This window comes from Podarcis cretensis (genome assembly GCF_951804945.1).
Source record: "Podarcis cretensis genome assembly, chromosome: 3".
In the NCBI taxonomy this organism is placed as follows: Eukaryota; Metazoa; Chordata; class Lepidosauria; order Squamata; family Lacertidae; genus Podarcis; species Podarcis cretensis.
In genome coordinates this window covers 85177437-85201392 of record NC_137172.1, presented here as the reverse complement: position 1 = coordinate 85201392, position 23956 = coordinate 85177437, and the positions used below count along the sequence as shown (strand labels likewise).

At 40.5% G+C, this 23956-nt stretch overlaps 1 protein-coding gene and 1 long non-coding RNA gene across 7 annotated transcripts in view; one reads left to right on the top strand and one right to left on the bottom strand.

Annotated features, from left to right (window-relative positions):
* PHIP (PHIP subunit of CUL4-Ring ligase complex) overlaps positions 1-18394 on the bottom strand; it is a 67579-nt gene extending 49185 nt beyond the window's left edge. For 4 of the 6 annotated variants that reach the window (XM_079970310.1, XM_079970313.1, XM_079970314.1 and 1 more), the window contains exons 1-7: positions 17965-18394; positions 17777-17835; positions 17632-17661; positions 17368-17427; positions 2199-2349; positions 2015-2113; positions 1145-1305 (exon numbers count right to left, since the gene is read on the bottom strand). In XM_079970310.1, the coding sequence (XP_079826436.1) occupies positions 1145-1305; positions 2015-2113; positions 2199-2349; positions 17368-17427; positions 17632-17661; positions 17777-17835; positions 17965-18040 (636 nt within the window). In that variant the 5' untranslated portion in view covers positions 18041-18394. The remainder of the gene's footprint in view (positions 1-1144; positions 1306-2014; positions 2114-2198; positions 2350-17367; positions 17428-17631; positions 17662-17776; positions 17836-17964) is intronic. The other 2 variants (XM_079970311.1, XM_079970315.1) reach the window with 1 other exon arrangement.
* A 445-nt stretch (positions 18395-18839) lies between these two features.
* Positions 18840-23956, top strand: part of LOC307212975 — a 39708-nt gene continuing 34591 nt past the window's right edge. The window contains exons 1-3 of the long non-coding RNA XR_013837318.1: positions 18840-19107; positions 19377-19470; positions 19875-19897. This is a non-coding gene — a long non-coding RNA (uncharacterized lncRNA). The remainder of the gene's footprint in view (positions 19108-19376; positions 19471-19874; positions 19898-23956) is intronic.

Genomic DNA, 23956 nt, shown 5'->3' with positions numbered 1-23956 from the left:
CTCGCCAAATGTTCCTCTCCTAGAGTCAGAAGTCTGAACTGCACTACAGTGAGATCTTCCACACAAACAGAAAAATGATACAATTTTTCACCTAAATTAACTGCTAAAGCCAGACCTCAGCCACCCTGGGCAGCTTCCAAAAAAAGATTTAAAATACATTAAAACGTCAGACATTAAAAACTTCCCTAAACAAGGCTGCCTTCAGATGTCTTCTAAATGTCAGATAGTTGCTTATTTGTTTGACATCTGATGAGACAGCGTTCCACAGGGTGGGCGCCACTACCGAGAAGGCCCTCTGCCTGGTTCCCTGTAGCTTTGCTTCTTGCAGTGAGAGAACCGCCAGAAGGCCCTCGGCGCCCTACCTTTCATCCACTCAGAAAAGGAAGAGGAAGAAAATGCAACCAAGGGCACACGTGACAGAAGAAATAAACATCATAGCAAAACAAGCAGAAGCAGACCATGGAGCCCCCTCTCTCAGTTAAGTTCATTATGAATTTCCTGCCTCCAGCAGGAAGTTCTTGCTTCCAAAATGTCCTTCTGCTTACCGTATTTTTTGCTCTATAAGACTCACTTTTTCCCTCCTAAAAAGTAAGGGGAAATGTGTGTGCGTCTTATGGAGCGAATGCAGGCTGCGCAGCTATTCCAAAAGCAAGAAGAGCAGGAGGGATCGCTGCTTTCACTGCGCAGCGATCCCTCTTGTTGTTCTGGCTTCTGAGATTCAGAATATTTTTTTTCTTGTTTTCGTCCTCCAAAAAACTAGGTGCGTCTTATGGTCTGGTGCATCTTATAGAGCGAAAAATACGGTATATCCAGGTAAAATACTTTCGCAACTATTTCCAAAGAAAGCAGGTCTTCTTGACAAAAGAAGACTATGAGGCTGGCCTGTACCACCACAGAAAGTATTACATTCATCCTGAAATAGGACTGCTCAGACCAGCACCTCAGAAGAGGCTCCATAGAACCACCCCCCTTCAAGAGCACCATAAGAAAGAGAAATGTAGAAATTTTGTGTTTAATGAGATGAATTAACCTTTTGCCATAACCTACCTGCTTTGCATCATAGTAATGTGTACAGAACATAATCCTTAAAAGATATATTTAAACATTTTCATGACTATGCACGTTTTCATGAATTTGCACTTACAGTGAATATCCGTCTGCCTGTTCGGTCAAACGTTACACAATACACCGAAGACAAATGTCCTAGGATTCGCTTGTGCATTTTCATATGTTGATATACAGCAGTTGGAACAAGTTGTTCAAGCCTGTATTTTCCATTTAGTTTTCTTGAAAAGAGAGTTTCAGCTATTTAAAAAAAAAAACATTTTGTATGTCAATCAGGTGGCTATCCAGAAAGAGGCAAATACCATTCCTAAAGCAATCCAAAATGGTTCCTAAATAGTTCCTTTTTGGACAGTAAAAAGTTGACCACCAGTGATCCCCCAATTCTTTCACTGTTACTATTCAATAGGAAGTCAATAAATGTGGAAAGAAACAGATTATGACTTCCTCTTGGCCATTTTCTATACTAACTTGCAAACATGTCATCTTCTCCAAACTCCCAAGTACCTTCTTGCACAGAAACTACTAACTAAAAGAAAGGGAAGCAATTTGGACTTGCTACCCAGACTGATGGGCAAAAAAAGAAGAGTGTAAAGAGACAGCATGCATGCAGAAATAATCCTGTAGGCACAGGATTAGATGTTCATTAGATGTACACTATAATCAAATGTCTGGCAGGTTTCAGTCAGTGCTGAAGTCTCCCAGACACTGGGATGTGATGGTTACAAACACATGCAAAGGCATCTAATCAGCTATTTTGAATATGTAGATGCCTTCCTAAAGCCTGAAATCGACGTCATACCAGGATTTATGAGCACTAGCACGACATACAGAAGAATTCTAAGTGGTAGAAGTAACACACACCACAGCAACAAATATCCACCAAACCTTACTGACAGAAATCCAACTGCTGCACTAGCAATGTTACCCACTTATTTAGTAAGACTCTTACCTATACTAGGTGGACTGCCATAGTTTACTGGTGACTCTGGAGGTCTTCCACAGTGCAATGCAGCAAGAGCAGATCCCTTCCACACCACATGCTTGCAGCCTATTTGATTAGATAAAATAAAGCATAAACATAGAAACATAACAAAATAAGTGTTCAAGTCATTTGGGGGGTGGGGGAACCATACTTTTACTTGTGCGAAGCAAAGACTGTCTTCCAGCTCCTAATAATGTTTGGACTCCTGGAACGCTCTGAGGAATTTCTTGCTCTAGAAGTGGTCCTAGTCGATGGCATATCTGAAGCAGGTGATCAGGTGCCAAGTGTCTGTAGTATTTTACCTGTTAAGAAGAAACCAGGAGCTAAATATCCAATACTCTTCTGTTAATTTAGAAAACTATCGGGGGGTGATGTTTTGAAAGGGGGACAGTATTTGACACCTGAAATGCTTCTATGATTTCTAGTATACACAGCAATGAAAGCAGTATTTAAAGGAGGACTCACGTGCACAAACAAATAAAATCTAGACTGATTTTTTCTTAACCTAATGCTTAAAATGTTTATGATTTTGCAAACAAAATTATTTGAATCACTACAGAAATAGTATTGAATACACAGTATCATAATGAGTCAATTTGAAAACAAGGTGACATATTTTAGTAATAGTATTTAGCATTAACATTAAAGTGTTTTGATAGTTAAAACACTGCACATACATAGGCCTGATTCATTTAGTATGAATGAGTGTGCTAGAGCACACTGAAGTTCCCTTGACCACCTCCCTTACTCTGGCTGCCTCACAGTCTGGTTTGTAATGCTGTCTGAACCCAGGCTTGTGGTCTGTTTCTCTACAATCTAGGAGCAGTTACCAAAGTCAGTTCTACCAAACCAGGGATTGAGGTTTGTTTCTCGCCAAATTTTAAGCCATAGGTTTGTTGCTAACTTATAGATCATGACTTATTAGGGAGAAACAAACCAAGATCCTTGGGTTTGGACATAATGGAAAGCCAAGGCTTCCTGGATTGTTTACTGCACCAGAGGAGAAGCAAAGCAGGAGTGATCGCACAGTGTGAACTAGCACACTGTTTATTTATAGTATACCACAATACGCCAGAAACCCTGGCTTACCATTACATGCAAATGCAGCCAAATTTGGATCTGCAAAGACAGAACTGTGTACTCTTTATATCTCAGCGGGGAAACTTTTCCGTACTGTATTTTCCCTCTCAGTATGAACCCCACCATGCAATTCATGCACTTCTTGTTAAAATACTCAAACAGTATCAATTGTGATGATACTCTTTTTAACAATGGGTTTTCCCAGATGACTAGTTTATTATATATTAAAAGAATATTTTTTCTAATTTGTGTGCACATCTGCATGTCTTTTCTCTCAATAGCACTTAAGTTACAAGGTTATTATATTCAGAATGCAGGAAAATGCAGTACTCCTCCCCAGATAAAAATGTTCATTATTATTTTAATTGCCACATGTAAATGTCATTATCCAAGTTCATCAATCTACAGGAGACAATTTATGACGTAATCAGTGACAAGCAACCCAGCTTTCTCCCTTCTCACTGAAGTAGTTGCACAAAAGATAATCTTTTTTTTTAAAAAAGCTAATTTTTGTTTTTAAAGGGTCCTCCCGCCCCCTACCTTGCCTTTGTAGATGGGTGTGGTAGTGTTTTTCTCACTGCACTTTTGTCAACTGCTGCAGAACGACACATCTAACAGACTATTTTTTATAAAAGAAAAAGAAAAAAGTGGCACACCTCCCCCTTTCATACTGATACAGTGCACAGGAGAATATTTTGCTGTACTCACCGAAGTGAATGGATAAAAACCAATTGGGGCATGATTTGAATTAACACAAACTGCTGGATTTAAATGACATCACTAACTTTTTAGTAAGAAATTAAATTAAATTTACAACATGCTCTGGCCACACTTTGCATAACAATAAATCAAAACCAAAGTTCTAGAAGTGAAAAATTACTTCTATTTGCTTTTCTCACTACCAGTTATAGCTTCTAGAGAAAATTTAAAAGGTTTCTCCCTTTTCTTTTAATTCAATTTTTCTATCATATATATATAAATGCCTTTGTGATTGTGAATGAGGCTTGTCAGTCAATATGCAAGCAAAATTTTAGAAGCAAGAAAGTAAGGCCCCGAATAAGGAGGGGGGGAATGTATTTTTAATGTATTCCTCTAGAGCCTTACTTAAGTATTAACAAGCAAGAAAAAGGACACTAGTAACTAATAATATTATATTATATTTATATTCCGCTTTTCACCAAGAGAAATAAGCGACCCACACAAATTAAAATACTGATAAAATATGAAACATTAAAAACATATTTAAGATAATCCTCAAAAAGTAAGTAAATGCAAATTGAACTAAAACAATACATAAAAAGTAGTTACTGTTCTTAAAATAGCATGTCAGATGTTAGATTTTTCCAGTACCATATCTTTTACAATGACATGAGAACCAAAATAAGAGGTTATAGCATCACCCCTGTAAGGAAGAGCTACAGTGTTTTAGTTTGGGAGGATTAAGAAGTGAGGTGTGACAGTTGCATAAACTTATGCAGTGTAGAAAAAGCTGATAGAGAAATTTTGTCCTCTCTCCTAATACTTGATCTCAGGGCCACCCAACAGAACATACTGGTAGTACATTCAGAACAGGCAAAAATAAAAAACTTTTACATAAAATACATGATGGAACTAAGAATTTCACTGCTCCAAGATAATTAGCATGGCTTCAAAAAGGTTTATTATCCCTCCAATAGGAAAACCATACCTACAGCAATGGAGACAAATTGGAGACACTGAGGGGGGGAAAGGGTGAAGATGTAGCACGATTGCAGAAGGTACAGGAGGGAAAGCTCACAAGAACAGAATGAGGACTGAGCACACTCAGTATACACCAGAAACTATGGAAAGAGTGTCAAATGGGGGGGACGACGCAAAATGTTGGGGTAACAAAATTGGCCTCTATGAGCCCTTTACAGCTTAGCATTCTGAAGAAAGTCATAGAGAGTCGTGGGGAACTCAACAGCAGCACTCTTTTTAGAGGTTGAGGAAACACAAAAACTTGTTTAAAAAACTTGGTCAAGGATCTGATGAACAAGAACTTGTGTAGCCTTCATTACAGTTCCTCGTCAATAGGTGATAGTTTGCTTCGGCTTTCAGAAATGCAATCTCTGAAACCGAGAAGGTGAAAGATGAGTGAAACATTAGGGTTAGGAGCAGCCTTCTCCTGCCTCCCCGCAACCCTGATACTGAGTGCCATAATGCTTCTGAACTTAAAGGATCCACTGAGAAATCCTGGCTAAAAGCTGCTGACCTGCTCTGAAGACCCTCCAGCATATGCAGCAAATACTCCAGGCCCAAAGAGGTCAAGTTAGAGACCTCAAGACCCATGTTGGGGGAGCGGAGATAGAGTAGGGAAGAATTATTTCCCCTCCAAAATAAATTTTAAATGTTTCTAGGGGAAATGTGGGGAGAACATTGTGGGTGAGTGTCCTATGAAATATGTTTTTCTTTTAGAATGAGTGAAATGCTTTCAAAGATGGTCCCTTCCACCTTTTCCCTCAAAATGACTGTGACAGACACCTGGCTACAAACTGGGAAACAAGTAACTTACTGCCCTGGCCTGCTGGATGATTTAAAAAAAGGTCAGGAAAAAGGTGGAACAGGAACTATGGGTTCCAGAGCCTGAAAGGAAAAATCTGGAAGTTTGAGTAAGAACTGAGCACCAACCACAGAAGCAGACTAAAACTTGGGATATTTACAGTTCACCATTTTAAATTTCATAAAAAATATATTAAATGGTGCAATTTTATATTCTAAGTTATGATACATTTTATTTTGTTAAAGCAGAGAAGTTTTGTTTTATAAGAAAATACTGCATAAACTTCCACTTCTCCTAAGGTTTCCCCTGCCCCTTTGAAAAACTGCAAAAAACAAAAAACAAACTTCTGCTTAATCAGCAATGAAACAGAGTTCTTCCAGGTCCCAGGTGTAAAGGAGTTCTCTGTAGGGTTGTTGTTCTTCCAGAGCATCCCCGGGGTCCTTGTCAGGCGAGATCCTTAGAGAAGACCACATGAGCTGTTTGTGTGCCCTCAGTCTCATCCGAAAGACCCGATAGACTATCATCTTGAGATCTGACATTGTTGGGAAGGCAAGTCTGCTCTTAATCTGAAGGAGAAGGGTCTGAAAAGTCCAGCAAACAGTAGTAACCATGGCGGTCTTGGAAAGAATGCAGTCTATCTTGTCCATCTTATCTTTATGATGGTCCTTGTTATCAGCAAGATAGTATGAAAGGAAATATTCATCCCACCTTAAAAGAAATGCATTCTCCAACAACCTATGGTTGCTCAGCAACAGATTTAGAGGTACTCGTTGTTAGCAGAGGTAGAGATCCCCAGAAGTGGAACAAGTATTGGACCACAGTGCAATCAGCATCCCATCTGACCAAGAAGCCTGCGAGATCATCATCCTCTCCCAGAGATCAACTGCTGTAGGAATGATGCCACTGTGTACGCCCCACTGCTATGCTAAAGTTCAGAGGCAAGAGCACCTGATTCCATACTTCTCTAATTACTTATTCTGGAAATGGTTGCTATGCTATGAGGAAATATTTCCAAGGGGAATCTTGCTGGCCAAAATGCGTGGAAGACTATGGACATTTCAAGGGCCTCATACCACAAAGAAGAAATGATGAGTTTCCCACAACCTACTCCCCAACCTTGATGAGAATCATGTGATGACCACCGCCACAGAAATCTGGGGAGCAAACAGGACTCGCAGAGTACCTTGCCAAGAGCACTCACAAGACGGAAAACTAAGCCCACAGTCGAATAGCTTTTGCAAAGACATAAAAGGGGCCTCATGATGGCCAAATCATCTCCAGAAAGAAGCACCACAACAGGTGAACAGAAAGGAAGTCTTAGCTGTTGTGTCAGTTCACAAGCTATCAGCCTCTGGATCCAGTTAGCCAGCCAGCTGGATCCATCCTCCTCCTCCACAGATCCATAGACATGGGTGGTAATTTGAGCTGTGCAGAAGGACAATGTGCATGACTGAGCATCATCTGATTAATCTATTCATCATGAATTCTGTCCATGCTCTCACAGCCTGAAAGGGCAACTGAGGCAAAGCCTGTTGCTGTGACTGAGGCTATTGCCATGAGAATCAGGCATGATCAATTACCTGAAGGGTAATTGAGAGAAAGGCTGTATCCAATGACACCATCCTGAACTTCTGAGGTTAGACATCCCAAAATACTTCAAATAAAAACTGTAGAGTTAAAAAGTACTTGCTACCAATTCAACTGCTTCCCTGCAGGGAAGAATTTTGATCCTTTCTTTAGCTGTGAAGGTAATCCTGGGTGGAAAAAAAATTCTTTGGGGCTGGAGGGAAGAACTCAGTCATGTGCCCCATGAAAATTATAATCAGTACCCATTTGCCAGTGACTAGGGGAACTGAAGGAATCAGGGTAAAAATACTGGACCATTAGAGTGAACTAGTCTGGAGCTGCAACATCAGATGATTACTAAACTATCTGGCAGTAGCTGATCATGGGTTATAAGGTAGCATACTTTTTTGAGGAGAGGTGTTGTTCACCCATAGTGTCAACATGGAACTTTTAAAAGCAGCAGTTGAAAGAATCACAGCATCAGTAGCAAAGCTCAGAGACAGGACATTTTCCATCACCGTCCCCCCCCCAGAACCTTCATCAGGCCTCCATTATCAGAAAACGCTAGGAGTTGCTGATTGTCCAGCTGCTCATGTGAGAAGATGCTCTATTCTCTTGGGGACTGAAACATCTGGTACTCCCTGGCCCTGATTTATAGGTAACAAACAAGGGAGGGGTCTACTATCCTCTATGGTTTCCATGGAACCTTCAGAGAACAGCAGTTGAAACAGACACAGAAGTGGCAACATCTAAGGCCTAGGAAGAGAACATGTGCCATCACTGTTCCCCTCTTCCTTTTTAAATATAAGTCAGTCCTTCCTCTTTAAACAATCTTATTAATTTGTTAATATGTATCAGTTTTCATCTACTTTCAGATAACTTAGAAGTCTTATTGTCAGTCAGGAAGACAGGATACAAATTTGTAACACTGATCAGGTTCCCAAAGAGTGTGACAATTCAAGCATCAAAACATCTAGACCAGGCAAAGGCAATCTTCAGCCATCCAGATGTTTTGGCCTACAACTCCCATGATCCCTAGCTAACAGGACCAGTGGTCAGGAATGATGGGAACCGTAGTCCAAAACATCTAGAGGGCCGAAGGTTGCCTTTGCCTGATCTAGACAAAACAAGGACCACAAATGCATAGGTCTTTCATGGGTGGAGGTTCAAAAGTATTATTTCCTTGTCAATAAAAGTAAAAATATTTTTTACTATGGGGGAGATGCACACATAATCATAAAAATAAACGTAACTGATATAAATTAGTTTGCATGAGAAAAGTATAACCACAATTGGAACTATCATCTGGAGGGATGAAATTCATTCTCCTTCTAAGCACTCAATTCATTCTTGAAAATGTGGCACTGTATTACAAGTGTGCAAATAACAACAGCATCTAAATATCCCCATACATCCCCTCAAGCACTTTTGTGCATGCACTAGGATTTCTGCAACTGATGCTTCTGATTATAGCTCCTGGTTCTCCAACATTTGCAAGTAGCTTCTCAGCAAGCATGAACTGGTGGTGGCAGAGGAGCTTCCTGCAGTTATTAGCTCTCACCCAAACTGCTTTTAACAACAAACTTTTGTTGTAAGTACTGAATTTACAACAATGAATCTAAACCAGCTTAAACTTATTTTAAGTAGTTAAACTAGTTGTTTTTTAAATGTAGTTTTTACTCCCTAGAATTTGTAAATTAAAGTAATGGTAAAGGTAAAGGGACTGTTAACCATTAGGTCCAGCCATGACCGACTCTGGGGTTGCTGCGCTCATCTCGCTTTATTGGCCAAAGGAGCCGGCATACAGCTTCCGGGTCATGTGGCCAGCATGACTAAGCCGCTTCTGGCGAACCAAAGCAGCGCCCGAAATGCCATTTACCTTCCCGCCAGAGCGGTACCTATTTATCTACTTGCACTTTGACGTGCTTTCAAACTGCTAGGTTGCCAGGAGAAATTAAAGTAATAGCAACAGACAATTAAAGAAAGCAAACAAGAAAACCATGAGTAAATGAAAACATGGCTCTGGTGTATGCATAGTTTGAAGCAACAAACCATAGTTAAGATTAACAAAAGTTTAGGATTTAGACATAATGACAAGTTGTAAGTAATCAAAAATGGAAGCAAAAGCTTCGTTAGAGCCATGCCAAAGGAGAGGGAGCACACAAGTTTAAGTAAGGTTCAGTGTGGCTCATTCCTATGATAACCAAGCACAGCCACTAAAAGCATTAAAACCAAAAAGTGAGAAGATGCTTCCAAACAGATGGAATCAGAAAAAGGTTTAGGGGAAAACAAAAACAAACTCAATATGATTTTAAGGTAAACAGAGACACAAAGCTAGAAGTAAAAGTTAAAAAAGACTAAGTATAACACACATAAAATATGATTCAGTTACAGATAGGTAGCCGTGTTGGTCTGCCATAGTCAAAACAAAATAAAAAAATTCCTTCCAGTAGCACCTTAAAGACCAACTAAGTTAGTTCTTGGTATGAGCTTTCGTATGCATGCACACTTCTTCAGATACACTGAAGAATACATAAAATATGATTGTTGTCACTAGCTTTAGATGACAGTATAAGGGATCACACAAATCTGTGGTTAATACCTCTAAAAGGATTATAATTGTGATAAACTGAATCCCCATTTTATAGGCAGCAACTAATAGGAGAGTAGGCTGCAAACCATGCAGCTGGTCACTACTTTAAATAGAATGCAGGACAATAGACTCTGGTCTGGACTGGTCCAGAAATATAACTAGGGTTATAATACTTACTGGAAAGTAGGGACAAAGTGAGGCATCCCAACATGGGCTTAGGAACTTTCACAGCTATAATAATCAACATGAGAGGAGCTGTAAACAAGACCTGGAAGAACAGGACAACTCAAGAGCTTCTGTATGAGGTATGATGTAGTGTGGGTATGCAAGTAAATGTGCCCAGCAGTGTGATATGCAGAGCTTCACAACAGAAAAGTTGAAAGGGCAGCTTTGGTAAGTGTAAATAAAAGCATTTTTTACATTATTTCATATTCTATTTTCTGGTCTACTCAGATATTCAAGACAGGCCACAGTTGTTTTTTTAAAAAAAAACTTTTTTAAAAAGATCTAAACAATGAACAATTCAATCCATTTAAAAACACGATAGATAGTAGGAAAATAAACCATGCAATAGCACATGCAATTTTCAAAAACTTTCTGCAGCTTGTTATTACCAATATCATCCTCAGTTGCTACCACTGAGAAAGTCCTTAACCTCAAAGCTACCAGTGTCACTCTAAAAGAATAAAATGTTACCAACTTCCTTATTCCCTCACGCTCTCTTTTTTCTCAACAAGGAAATGCAACTGCTTTAGTACTTCATTGCAAAGGAAGTGTGCCAGTCATTAAATCAGCTTAGGTGTCTTTTTCCATATCTTTTCCTGTTCTGTATATGCTTTCTGAGAAATACTTGACACTCTCACTCAAAATCAAAGTGCAAATAAATTAATCTGGCTCCAATCCAGTATGCAGAATATATACAGCTAGAAAATACTATGCCAGCTACGTCATAACAAGAATGCCAAATGCTATAACTTTTTCTTCCCCTAAGCAATCTTATAGCACAGACAGAAAAGCAACTATCGTGAACTTCTAAACAAATATTTCTTTCCCAACACAACTCTACACCTATCATAGTAAGGGTCATATATGAATCATCCTCAATGTTGTGCTAGCATAATTAGCAACTGCATTTACCGCTGCCAAGAGTCTAATTTAATTCTTACTATACTTACAGATGTGTGCCAGAAAATTGTCCACTGATATATTTTTCTGACAGAAAAAAATCCATTTCTAAAAAGGCATTGTTTCATAAAATTAATTAATAACATAATGAATGGATATAATGCATGTAAACTGAATGGTTTCTGATGTGTGATTACATTTTTCAGACAGCTTCTTTACATGTTCCAGCCACACATTCTACCAAAACATGGGTGGGAGGAGCAGTATTGAACCTGCCAGAGTGCGCCCAACTTTCACATTTTTAGCAGAAAGTCAAAAAAAGGCTTTACAAACAAGAATCTGTACTCACAATAAGGGTCCCCAGTCTACACAAACAGATCCCATCTTTGTTTTCCATTGAATGAATGACCATTTGGTGACCAAGTTAGGGAAGCAATGTTTAGAAGCATTTGGCAGTGTCTAGATTTGCATTCTACACTTGGGACATGTAGCTTTATCAGATAGTTATTTAAATCATTGGCATTCCCAAGATTGATTTTTTTTCCTCTAGTATCAGAGGTGGCAGGCCTCTGAATGCCAGTTGAAGGGGAACACAAGTGGCAGGAGTGTTGCTGCAGGCTTCCCATAGGAATCCCGTTGGCTACTATGTGAACAGGGTCCTAGACTAGATGGGCCTTTGAGCCAGCAGGGCTTCTTATGTTCTTACACTTACCTATTTTTTCATACAACTAAACATATCCTTCCAGTTTACGGAAGAACAGGAAAACTGCAGAAGTACTCAGAAACCTCAATGAGCAATAGGAATCCAATACATTAAGTGGCACAATAAAAGCATGCTAGCAAGTAATTCCCAAGTCTAGTAACATCTCACAGGCACAGGAGCTTCAATGAACAAGCAGAGTTCTCATACCAGTAGGGTTTTCTAAAGCTCAATTCAAAATAAGCAAACATTACTGATACTCATGAACTGCTGTGCCTTCCACTGAAATGACTGGAAAGCTTATTCCTACAGGAGGTATTTGTGAATATCAAAACACACATGCAGCTCAAGAAAAAAAGTATATCACAGTTCAATTCTGCGCATCCCTTTTTGAGCATCTAACAGGTCTGGATTTCTATTGCATCAACTTTACATAGATCCCTACTCAACTTCAGTTCTTGCAGATTCAATGTATCTTACAATGCTTCTGCTATGGAAATAGAAGCCATGTTTTATCAACAGGTAACACATATTTATGAAGCACCACAACTAAAAACAAATGCCAGCACACATTGCCACGATAAGTCAACGCTGCATAGTCACATCTGAATTGCAGCTAGAGGATGGGGAACACACATATCACTACTCTGCTCCACGCTCTGCAACATTATGGAAAAATTGATCGTGAATACTGAATGCAAGCAACAAGAAATACACAACAGGATCACTGAGTGGAAGACAAACTGGTGATGAGAAATGGACACAGTGTTATCTTCTCCACTTTGCAGACATGAACAGCTACTAAAAACTCCAATTCTGCAACTGCAACAATGCAATTCTGCACCACAAACCATGCACACAACTTAGGGCATATGAAGATCTCACAGCAGTTCATAAAAAACAAACTGCAACCATAAAAATAACACAGTGAGTAAGAAAAAGTTCCATAGACAAACCACCACAAGCCCCTGGGAGGCTTCAGAAAAAGAAGGAAGGACAGCATAAATTACCATGAGAGGACCAAGTACTCCACCCCACAGATACAACCAACCCAAAAGGCATCTCTACTATCCCTTGTACAAGCAGCATCAAAGAACCTAAGTTTGGACTTTCAAAAAGGACCGCGGAAAGCGCAGATGGAGAAGTGAAACTACTAATAGCAATCACCTTGAGAATGTGAACATACATTAACACTTGAGAAGGAGGGGATACTTGGTTAAAGGTGCCCAAAACACATGTTTTATACTTAAAACACACATCTAATATGTTCAAAATGCAACACAGAAGTGCAGTGATCAGTAACCCAGTGACTGAATTGAGTAGACGGAAGATTCTAAAAAAATGGCTAAGCAGTCCCCAATAGCCACTTCTGGTATTACTGACCATATGCTCAATAAAACATGCAGTGTTATTCATTCAGCAACCAAGATTTAACAGCAGGGGTCCACTATGCCATGAAGGCAGCAACTTTAGAAAACTAATGAAGAGACCTGGTCTGGATAGAGACATTGGATTCTTATTTCATTATACATGATAAAGCTATTTTTGGCCATCTCATCCCTTGCTTTTTCCTGTAAGACCAACAGGTTTACCACACCTATCAGCCAATCACCCATTCCTACCACCCTTCTGAGTAATGCCCCTCCCCACCCTCTCACTATATATAAAGGTCTGGTGACTTCTGTTTCATTGTATCTGAAAACGTGTGCATGCACACAAAAGCTTATACCAAGAACAAACTTAGTTGGTCTCTAAGGTGCTACTGGACATTTTTTTTTTATTTTTTAATATATATTTCTACTGCGTCAGACCAACACGGCTACCTACCTGAATCTAGAACCTTTAGAAAATGATAGCCATGTACAATAAATTAACCAAAAGAGTACACAAGTGGACAACAGTGGAAAGATGAGGAAGAAAGGGACTAATGGTGTAAGAAGTCAATAGTACTGTGTTGGATCACTTGTTAAATCCAAACATACTGACCAGCATAGCTCCCTCCAGTGTCTTCAAGATTTGTCTCCAGACACACACGAACCTGAGGCCTTAAGCTACATGCTTTAGCTTTACCCACAGAGCTATGGTTTGAAGGTGGACAACATCACCCAGGAATAAGCTTAGGGTGAGAGAGGACAAGGAAGTGGCACATCACAATTCAGGTCTAATGAAGATTAAATAAGCATTACTGTGAATGGTGTCTGACGCTGCTTAGGAAGTCTCCAAATGAGTAACAGGATTCCAATCCCAATGACTACTGAATTTATTCATTTGAGTTGACAACACTTACTTGTCAGGCTGCCTGCTACAGTTAAGAATAACCCTTGTGAGAGAAGGAAGGGGTTTTATTTTTTTAATTTTAAGGTCTGGTTATTTATCTTTCTTCAAGCAGTTAATATGACAGAAATTAGTGTGTAGTATATGCAAACAGACAGGCTAGCAAGAATTCATGTGATTAGTAATGTGTGTATCAGATTTATAAGGAAAGGCTAACTTCATCCTTGCTCACTCAATTTAAAATAAATATAAGATCATTCTATTTAAAAAAAAAAATCAATGCAATGTCTATCAGGAGCCAGATTAGATCCCAATACTGCATCAGCCACTGACTAACCCTTCACTTTAGTCTCACTATTATTTCTTGAAAGACTGTGCCTCCTCCTTCTCATTCATTCTCTAACACACAATTTTACAATGTAGAAATAATGTATTTTAATGTAGGTATCCACAAATTTCACTGTAACAAAAATTAAACTGGGCTCAACTTCAAATCCAGAGTGAGCATGGGGCAAACTTTACTTCAGCAAGCCTACCCAGACATATAATTTAGTTATCTATGCGTGTTTAACAATTTCTTGTTTATATTATCTGATAATTTGCTGATAATTTTATATTTTGCTGATAAGTTTATATTTTGCTGATAATTTTATTATGTACATCACAGAGTTTTCTTCTTATTAAGCAATGCAAAAATAATCCTTAATAAGAAATAAATGGCATCAATTACGAAGAATAGAATTTGGACTTTCGTCCTTCATTTAATATTGTAGCACTCTAACCTATGGTTTCAGTCCTGGTCACTGGCTACGATTGGTAATTATCTGGCTGTCTGCAATGGCACCAAGCCATCCCAATCAGTGTCTTCTCTATGGTGTTGCTAGGAGAACTGTTTCATTGCAACATGAATGATTGAGAACTTATGCAATTGGAAAAAACCAGACAGGTGTGTTACAGGTCGTTTTGTTTAACACTATTTTAATTCTGCTCTTTCAAGCTGGTAGAGCTGAGCACCGCTGGCTTAATATGTGATAACTGTTTTGCTTGTAATAAGAGTCCAAGTACCAGGTATCTGCTTAGTTAGACTACAGAATTTGGCTGTTGACTTAGAAAGTGAAACATACAAGCAATTTCATTCAGCATTTTTATGTTCAACATGGATATAACTTTGGGAATGCAGAACAGTTAATTCATCAACACTACAGTATTTAAAATTAAGTTACATTATCTAAAGCAGGGATGGAGAACCTGAGCCCTCCATATACTGCTGGAGCACAACTCTCATTATCCCCAACTATGCTGGTTGTGACTGAGAAGAGCTGGAGTCTAAATTCTTAAAAGCACTTCAATTCTGTACTGAAAGAAGAGTTAAATAACTGTAGGCGTATTGATTCCTCTTTAAGGAGTCCACTCCTATGATTCCTCACCTCACCTCTTCTTTCAGTGTCAAGTTAAAGCACTTTAGGAATTTGTTAAAAGTGAACTTTACAAACATGACCTCAAATCATGTTGTGCTGTTATAAAAGTCTGCTGTTGTACTGGTAACCAGGAGCCTAGAGACATTTCTGACTTCATAACTTGGGGGGGGGGCAACAATTTTAAAAAAAATCCAGGACTTCACACTTGTTTATTTTTTTAAAAAAATAAGGTGATTATACATAAACTTTACTTTCCAAAAACACTGCTGCCTTCCATGTGCCTTTGTGCCTCATTCAAGTATTAACAACACTGGAAAACATAAGCACTCGCGAGCTATCTCTCCAGGGATATCACTCACATGCTGCAATGGATGTATAAAGAAGAACATTCCGACTGTAGTAGTTTAACAGTCATTTATCGTTCACTAAACATTTCCAGCTTATTGATCTAAACTACTAGCATATTAAAAATATTCAGGACCATGCCAAAACTCACATTGCATGAGAAACTGTTAGAATGTCAAAAATACTTTAAAAGCTTCTGTGAGCCAATAGTACCCACTCAGAAAAGAGGCAGACCACTGCAACTCTGCATAATTTACTGCTTTGGCCTTATGCCCTTGTAATAAAGACTTCACTGGGCACTGGAAATTTTGGGTGTGATTATCATTCAGTCACTCCTGCTGAGAAACAAAGCAGAACTACCTGCCCTTGGATGTTGCAGCTAGCTGTGCCTGTCCTGTATGAGTCACTGTTCTGGCCCTGTTTGCTTTCAGTCAGGGAGGCATGGCCACATCACTCACTCAAATAAACACACAAGATGAACAGTTCTTTAAGTGGATAATTCTTATTCCAATATACTATGGGGAGTGTACAAATGATGGCACAATTTGAATTTTAGCTCATAAAAAGTGTGTCCTAACTATTAGAAGTTTGAGAAATGTTGATTTAGTCACAACTAGTAAAACCACTGAAGGCTAAATGATCAAATTTCTCAGATTTCTCTCTCACACATTTTACAAGCAGCTATGTGAAGGAGTGAAATTGCTAGAAAAGATGTTCAGCTCTTCTCACCTCTGTACTGTTTTCCTGATCTACAACTCTTCACCCACCTGCTCCTTGGCCTGAAAAGGGTGGGCAGTAAAATATATCCTGCAGGCATCTTAAATGCCACTTTGAACTTCCTCCCAAGATCTGAGTGCCTCTTCTTTAGCCTGACTTGTTTTAAAGCAAGCACTCCTTCAATCAAGAGTAGAAAACAAAGCCCACCTAAAACTGACAAGCAGAATGACATGAAGGACAGAAAAAAACAAATTCTGCAACCAAAGTGATATATGCACACACAATAATTGTTCAATAAAACAGCACACTAGTCCACAAAGTTGCCACTGCCTAACAGATCTCTATTTAAAACTAACGTTCTGCTCTGAAATTCCACATTACCAGAACTCGGACACAAAGAGCAGGTTACTGTATGCATATACTGACTGAGACTACAACCACAAAGCAGCTTTTATTAGTTATGTTCCAAGCAAAAGATAAAAGCTTAAGGAAGTTGTGGGGCTTCCCTGAATAAAGCCTGCTTATAGTTGCTCAATATCTGCTCAGCCCCATTGTGTATGTGAAGCGAGACTGCATGGAATAGAGCGCCCCCATCTCCTACAGGCCTGCCTGTCTCTCGCAAGCAGTTCCTGCTCGCTCCTCCCCTCCCTGTTCTCTCGCTTTCCCCGCACAACATCCATGACGTACCTTTATTTCTAGCATAGTGACTCTAGGGCTCTCGCATTAGTAGGATTATTATTATTTACCCTAACTCGGGGACCCCAGATTTCTGACTTCGGAGGCACCATCTGCTTTCCTATAAACAACACACACCGCCACGTCCAGGAAGCAAAAACCGTGAGCTTAAAAACTGGCCCCTATTTTTTTTTTTAAGTTGCTTTAAAAAAAAAAAATTGCGGGAAATTCAATTTTTAAAGGGCTGCTCACAAACTTTCCCTAGTACATCACATCGCAACCACGCCGACCGGCCGCTTCTCTTACTAGGCTCTCGTAGCTCCTGGGATGCTCCTTCCCCGTCCAGTCCGTGCGCTTAGGAAGCAACTGGGGGGAGAAAAACAGACACACACCCCCGGTCACCGAGGGCTACTAGCCACCCCCCCACCCCACCCCCCCTCCCGACGCCCCAGCAGCGCCCGCCCGCCCGGGATGGCGGAGGAAAGGGGAGGGGAGGAGGCGAGGCCGTTGCAGCCGCCGGCGCTGAGGCGGATGGAGAGCGCCGGGCTGGAAGGCGCTCGCAGCGCTTACCTCCTTCTCGGCGACTTCTCGGATCAGGACCTGCGGGAGCAACAAAAGAGGAGCGGAAGGAGGGCCGTCAGAAGCCGGAGGAGGAGGCGGCGGCGGCGGCGGCAGCCCACCCCGCAGGCCCAGACCCCGGCGCCAGCGCGCTTACCTGAGCCGCTTCCTCGCAGGGTCCGTTCTCCAGAAAGCGGGCGATGAGGAAATAGAGCTCTGCAGGGGGGGTGGGAAGAAGGGCGAAAACGGGGGGGTTGAGAAAGGCGAACACGCGCCGTGAGAGGGGGGGGGGAGAGAAACACGGCCTCGGAGGAGGAGGAGGCGGCAGCCCGGCCCCTCACTTACCCGCTCGCAGCTCCGCCGTGTGCCTGCCGCTGTTGTTGCTCCCGCCGCCGCCTCCGCCGCCGCCGTCCCCGGACATGGCGAGCGAGAGGAGCCCGGCTGGCTGAGGCCGAGCTCCCCCGGCGGCGGGGCCCTGCGAGCCGAAGAAGACGACGGCGCTCGCCCGGGAGCTGTCACTGTTTGTTCGGCGGCAACAGCCGCAGCAGCAGCGAGGCGCTCGGCTCCACCATTCAAGCCCCGGGCGGCAGGAGCAGCGGCGGCGGCAGCAGGAGGAGGAGGAGGAAACAACAACTCGCAGCAAAACCCGCCGCCAACCCAAGCGCTGCTGCTGCTGCTGCTACTGCTGCCGCTCTCGTCAGCCAGCCAGCCAGCTTCGGGCGCAAGCGAGCGAGAGAGCGGGCGGAGTAGAGAACGCGATCCCTCCGCCGAGACAAAGAGTCCCAGCCCCCCTCCCCTCAGGGCGGGCGCGCACACACACACACACAAACACTCACACGCCCCCCTCCTTCAACCCCCTTCACTCCCTTTCCTTCGGGTCGCCTTCCCCGGGCTTGGGTGGTGGTGGTATTGCGCTCCCCGCCCTAGAGAGCCCTGCCTCTCTTTTCCCCCTCCTCCCCCTCCCCCTCCCCACACAAAACAACGCGCTCGAGCTGAAGCTCGCTCCGGACTAGTGGGGGGAAAGCCGAGCGAAGATGTCGGAGCGAGCTGGCAGAGGCGGGGTGTGGATGGGTGGGCGGGCAGCTTCGGCTGAAAGGCGCTTTCTCTGTAGAGAAGGGCTGGGAGGCCTCGGCGGCGGAGGGATACGGCGCGCGCGGAGGCGGGAGGAGCGATGGAAGGCGGGGGGGAGGGTTGTGCGCGAGTGAGAGAGAGAGAGAGCGCGAGAGGCCCTTTGGCGGCGGTGGCGCTGGAAGTTGCTCAGTTTCAATGTAGCCGAACTAGGAACCGAATGAGGCAAAAAAAAAAATGCCCCCAGGGACCGCAGGCCCCACTGGGCGAGGCGGGCGTGAGAGGCTCCTCTCGGCCCTCGCCGTGCCAGAGCCTACTGGGGGAGGGGGGGGAGCAGGTCGGGCCCGTCCTCTCCAGGCTTTCTCTCTTCTTCCACATGCCTTCTTGTCGCCTTTAAATGCTACAGATTCCCATCTGCTTGTAAGTTGCAATGTCATGCGTGGTTTTGGTTTGTTTTCTTTCTCTTTCCTAAGTGTTACTCATTAGGGGTGGGCGAGCGTGTGTATATATGTATGTGTGTGTAAGGGAGAAATAAAAATGTATATATATTTTTCATACGCCTTGTCTCTACAGCTTTTCCTTTGTTATCGACTCTCTCCCTCTGGCTTAAAGAGGAGCATGAAATGACTTCCTGGTGTTATTAAAAGGTGCAATGTCAACATTTGCGTTTGCCCCGGTTTATTACTTAGATAGTGGGAGACGGCGGGTTAAGACAGCAATATTATTATGAAAGCAGACAAGTGAAAAGGATGAAAATGAATGCAACCTATGGCTGGACTTGAGGTAATTTACAGCTGGATCGATAACATACAGAAGGGTTATCGCATGATTAATGGTTACATTTACATATTGTGTTTCATGCTGTATTTAGGTAATGAACAGGGCTCACCTGCCTAAAGTGTTTATTTCCATCTTAGGGAAGTGTCTTTAGAGGCATGATGTGTTACAGTTTGAATTTTATCAGAGTAAACAGTGGTCAGCATTTGTTATGTAATATATCAATGTTTTGGGATTGAAAGTTGGGCATAGGGCAATTTTTGTATTCCAAAAAAGAAAGAAAAAGCGGCCATTTAAGCAATTAGTGCAAATCAGTTAAAAACTGCTCATCAAATACAGTAAAGCTACAGTGATATGTTCTAGAGATGCTCGAACTATGCTAACCCTAAAATGATTTCCTCTCTCCAAAGTTGCAGCTTTGAACTAAAATAAGGTATGTAGTTGTGTTAATGATTTTCTAAGTGTCAAGTTATTAAGGCCCCAGCTCACAAAAGAGGCTGCATATATGCTTATTTCAGCACAAAACTGGAACTGTAGTAAGACTGCAATCCTACACCAATTTACCCTGAAATAAGCCCTATTAAACTCGGTGGGTCTTCCTTCTGAGTAGACTTGAATATGATTGCATTGCAAGAGCAATTGCTACAGTAGTCTTTTGCATCCTATCACAAAAAAGAAACCATATATCTGGAAAATGTATGAAGTAAGTCCCATACTGCTTTTAGTTATTTCTGGAATTAGAAAAATTGATGTCTAGAAGGTACACATGTCATCCTGAGATGAGTAACAAATTAATACAGGATTAATATTAAGTTAGAACTGAAGTGATTTTGTATTACAAGCTTTTCTGTTTTAGCATCTTCACCATTTCATTTTCCTACTATTTTTGTAGCCCCCATTTGAACCTGATACTTTTATTTTACATTCTAGAATTGTATGAAGGTTTTAATTTAATCAATCTTTTAATAAAGTACTATATTTTTCAGTTACTCTGGAGCCTTATATTTAAGATGTAGAATGTGAATAAAGACCTTAATAGGCAGTGCCAATAAGATTTGCAAGTTTATCCTGCTCTTTTTATGGTTGCTTATTTGTGTACAAATATAGCTAAGGTACTGTATTTATATAAATTATGATCTATTGATATTGGATCAGTATTTCAGTGTTACTTACTCTGAAAGAAATTAGTTTTTAATTAGAAGAAAGATGATTGTGACTATAAAGGCTTTCCTTTTTTGTATTATATATCCCACAGTAATTCTGCTGATTGAATTCACATGCAAAAACACTGACATTTCTATTATCACCAGTATAGCACACTAAAAATACAAGCAGAAGGTGCAGTTCTATCATTTTAAAATTATTTCTCTGCAATAAGATCATTGGATTTTGTTTTGCATGCAAGTTGTTTTTTCTTCTACAGAAGTCTTAGAATTATTTTGGTATTGTACATTTAGAATAGAGGATGTTGAGGTTTGTTCGTTCTTTTAATTGTAACAGCTTATTATCAGTGATATCTCAGCAGTGCATTGTGCTAAGTCCCAGTAATGTTATTGTTTTCTTTGCTAGAAAAATGTATTCCTGAAATCTCTCACACGGTCTCCAGTAGTATATTTTGAAATTCCTGCATTTGTGTCGAGTTGCATTATCCTTAAAGAGAAATATTTTAGTTCCACTGTCATTGACATGTAATAGGTTCTTTGTGAACTGCTTCTGTTATAATGAGGTTTGTCCTACACAAGTAAGATTCCCCTTTTCAGAATAAAATAGCTATTTAAAATATGTAACAATGTAGTCTAACTAGTGACGTTATGGTTTTAATTTTACAAAATCATGTTATAATTACAAGTGGTAATAACATGGTTTTAATTTAACTTTCTGAAAATGAATGTTTGGCATGCCTTTCATTACTGTAGGATTGCTGAGTTTCAGGAAATTTACAAAGATTTGTTTTCCCCATGGTAGATGCAACACCATATTTTACAGAGAAATTGAAAGACCTTTAGTAGCAGTTTATGAAACTCTTTCCTTCTTTAGAAAAATATTTGACAATAAAAATATTTGCTGTAACTAAAACAAATGTAGATAACACTGACTGTAGTATTTATGGAATATTAGAAATAGATATAATTAACTGCATATCATTGTATGTACATTTCTTTCAGTAAGACAGGAAATTGTGAGAAACATCAAGGGCATTGCCCCAAAGGAAAATGTTTTTATTAAGGCTGAGAAACACTTTGGGGGATGGATCCAAAGAAACATGAGTGGAACAACTATGCTTATTATTGTTTCATGAACTGTTTGAAAACTTCATGGAACAAAGTACCTGGAGGTACACCACAGTATGCAAACAAAGTATGGTCCATACTGTAGTGTATAAGTGTTGCATCTAGGCATATGATCAATTATAGGGAGATAGAGGGGCCCCATGTTGTTTAAGAGGTGTTCCCCACTGCAAAGCAAGCTCTAAGAGCTAGGGTGCAAATATTTCTACATTGCAATATTCACTCTGCAATGCAGAACTCTTTGCACCCCAGCCGTTAAGGTTTGCTTTGCAATGGGGAGCTTCTCACACCTTATCCATTAGCGCTTGATTTCCAAATGTGTGATTTAAACTTATAAGCATTTCTGGAAGATTTGGAGCTAGATGCAAAGGTGCCCTTCCACATCTCTAAGGGCCTTTATTCTACTAGAGGCTCTTGCAAATGTAAAGGGGGGAAATGTGATTTTCACCTACTTCTCCCTCCTTCTGCAGTCAACCTGAGCCACCTTCCATGCTTTTTGAAAGGTTTCACAATCCTCTGGAGCAGAGGTTTAAGGAATCCTTAAGAATCAAATTCCCCCTTCCATTCATAGAAGTCGAGAGCGACGCTCATGCTCTCTCTAATGCCAACCAATGGAAACCAGAGAGATATAGCAAACTGTCTTTCACAAGTGGTTGTGCAATGATTTGCACTAACTGTGTTGCACTTTCTTTCACATAATGCTAAGTCAGAAATAGCCCTTCCATGAGCAGAAAATGCTTTCTGCTTGTAGAACAACACATTTGGATCTAAACATACTGTTACAATCAAATAGCAGGAAATATTTTCTTTTTGAAAGGAAATAGCAATGTTTCTACATATTTATCACAACTATAACATACTAGTAGAACACAGTATGAGTAAAAGACCTCTAATGAATATGGATTGATAACTCAAGTTATACAGTACCATTTTCAGACCCACGTATAGTGCATTATCAATATATTTGCATAAATGTTTTTGCTGGCACACACCCTGTTGAGGAAAGTGGTGAAATGAGGAATGTTGTGAAAAGTTGTTTAAAATGACTACACAAATACATTTCTGCAAAAACCCAGAGCAATACATCTCTTGCCTTGCCTGTTTTGTACTTTTCAACTTGCAGTTTTAGTAATGAGGAACAAGTACAATGGGCAAGTTGCCAGGGCTAATACACTGAGAATATGTGAGGGTAGATTCTTGAATTTGTTTGTTGCACAATCAAAGGCCTGAAACATAGTCAGGGAATTAAAGTTATCCTAAATTGTCACATTCTATAGTGGGAAGTAGTGCTGAAAATATATGTGAGGGGTGATGCCTGTAGTTGAGATGTCTCGCAAACATTTTTTTTCAATGAACTTCATAGCCTTTTTAATATTTCTTACTCTGGCTCTCTTCCTCTATAGTTATTTTTTACTATTTTGTCTCTCGTGTTAAATTTTATATACAAGTGTGCATCAAGGTCTTCTAAATGCTAATTATGTAAACATTGTCCAGGATTAACATTTGCACATTTTCCCTTAGACATTTCATGTAATTTCAGTCCTAGAAGTTCAGTCATGACATGTGAGTATTGTGGATGGGGACTAGCAGAATAATCCTAACTACAGGAAGTTATGGCATTTAGGAGCCTCTGGGAGGGATTGTTGCCAACTAAACTGGCAGGTGAGTGTGGACATGAGTTTTGAAGAGTGGGCCCTAGGTGACATGACTGAGCTGAACAGGTTTTGGAATAGATTTCTATTTGCCCTGTCTCCCAATCATCCCTTTTGGGGGACTTATGTTGTTCTAAGTTCCACCATCTTATCTCCAGCCCAACCAGGGTGAGGAGCTTACACCACCAAAGCCCCAGCTTAGAAAGAAAGTTTGGGATCTGCTGAATCTAAACACTCTCATCCCAGAGTATCTTGAGTTTGGCTCAGACTATTAATAAGCAAACCTGCATACCAGCAGTTCTAAATAGATACATATTATTATTATTATTATTATTATTATTATTATTTAGTTTACATGCTGCCTTTTGCCCAGTGCGGGACCCAAGGCTGCTCACAGCATATATTAATGCAGTTACAACTAAAAGACACAATAAATATAAATATTAAAAAAACAAATAAATAACCGTATTAAAAACAGCACTGAAAACAAAACTATTTAAAAACACACATGTACAAAGTATAATACTCATCGTCTGAAAACCCTGCAACAAC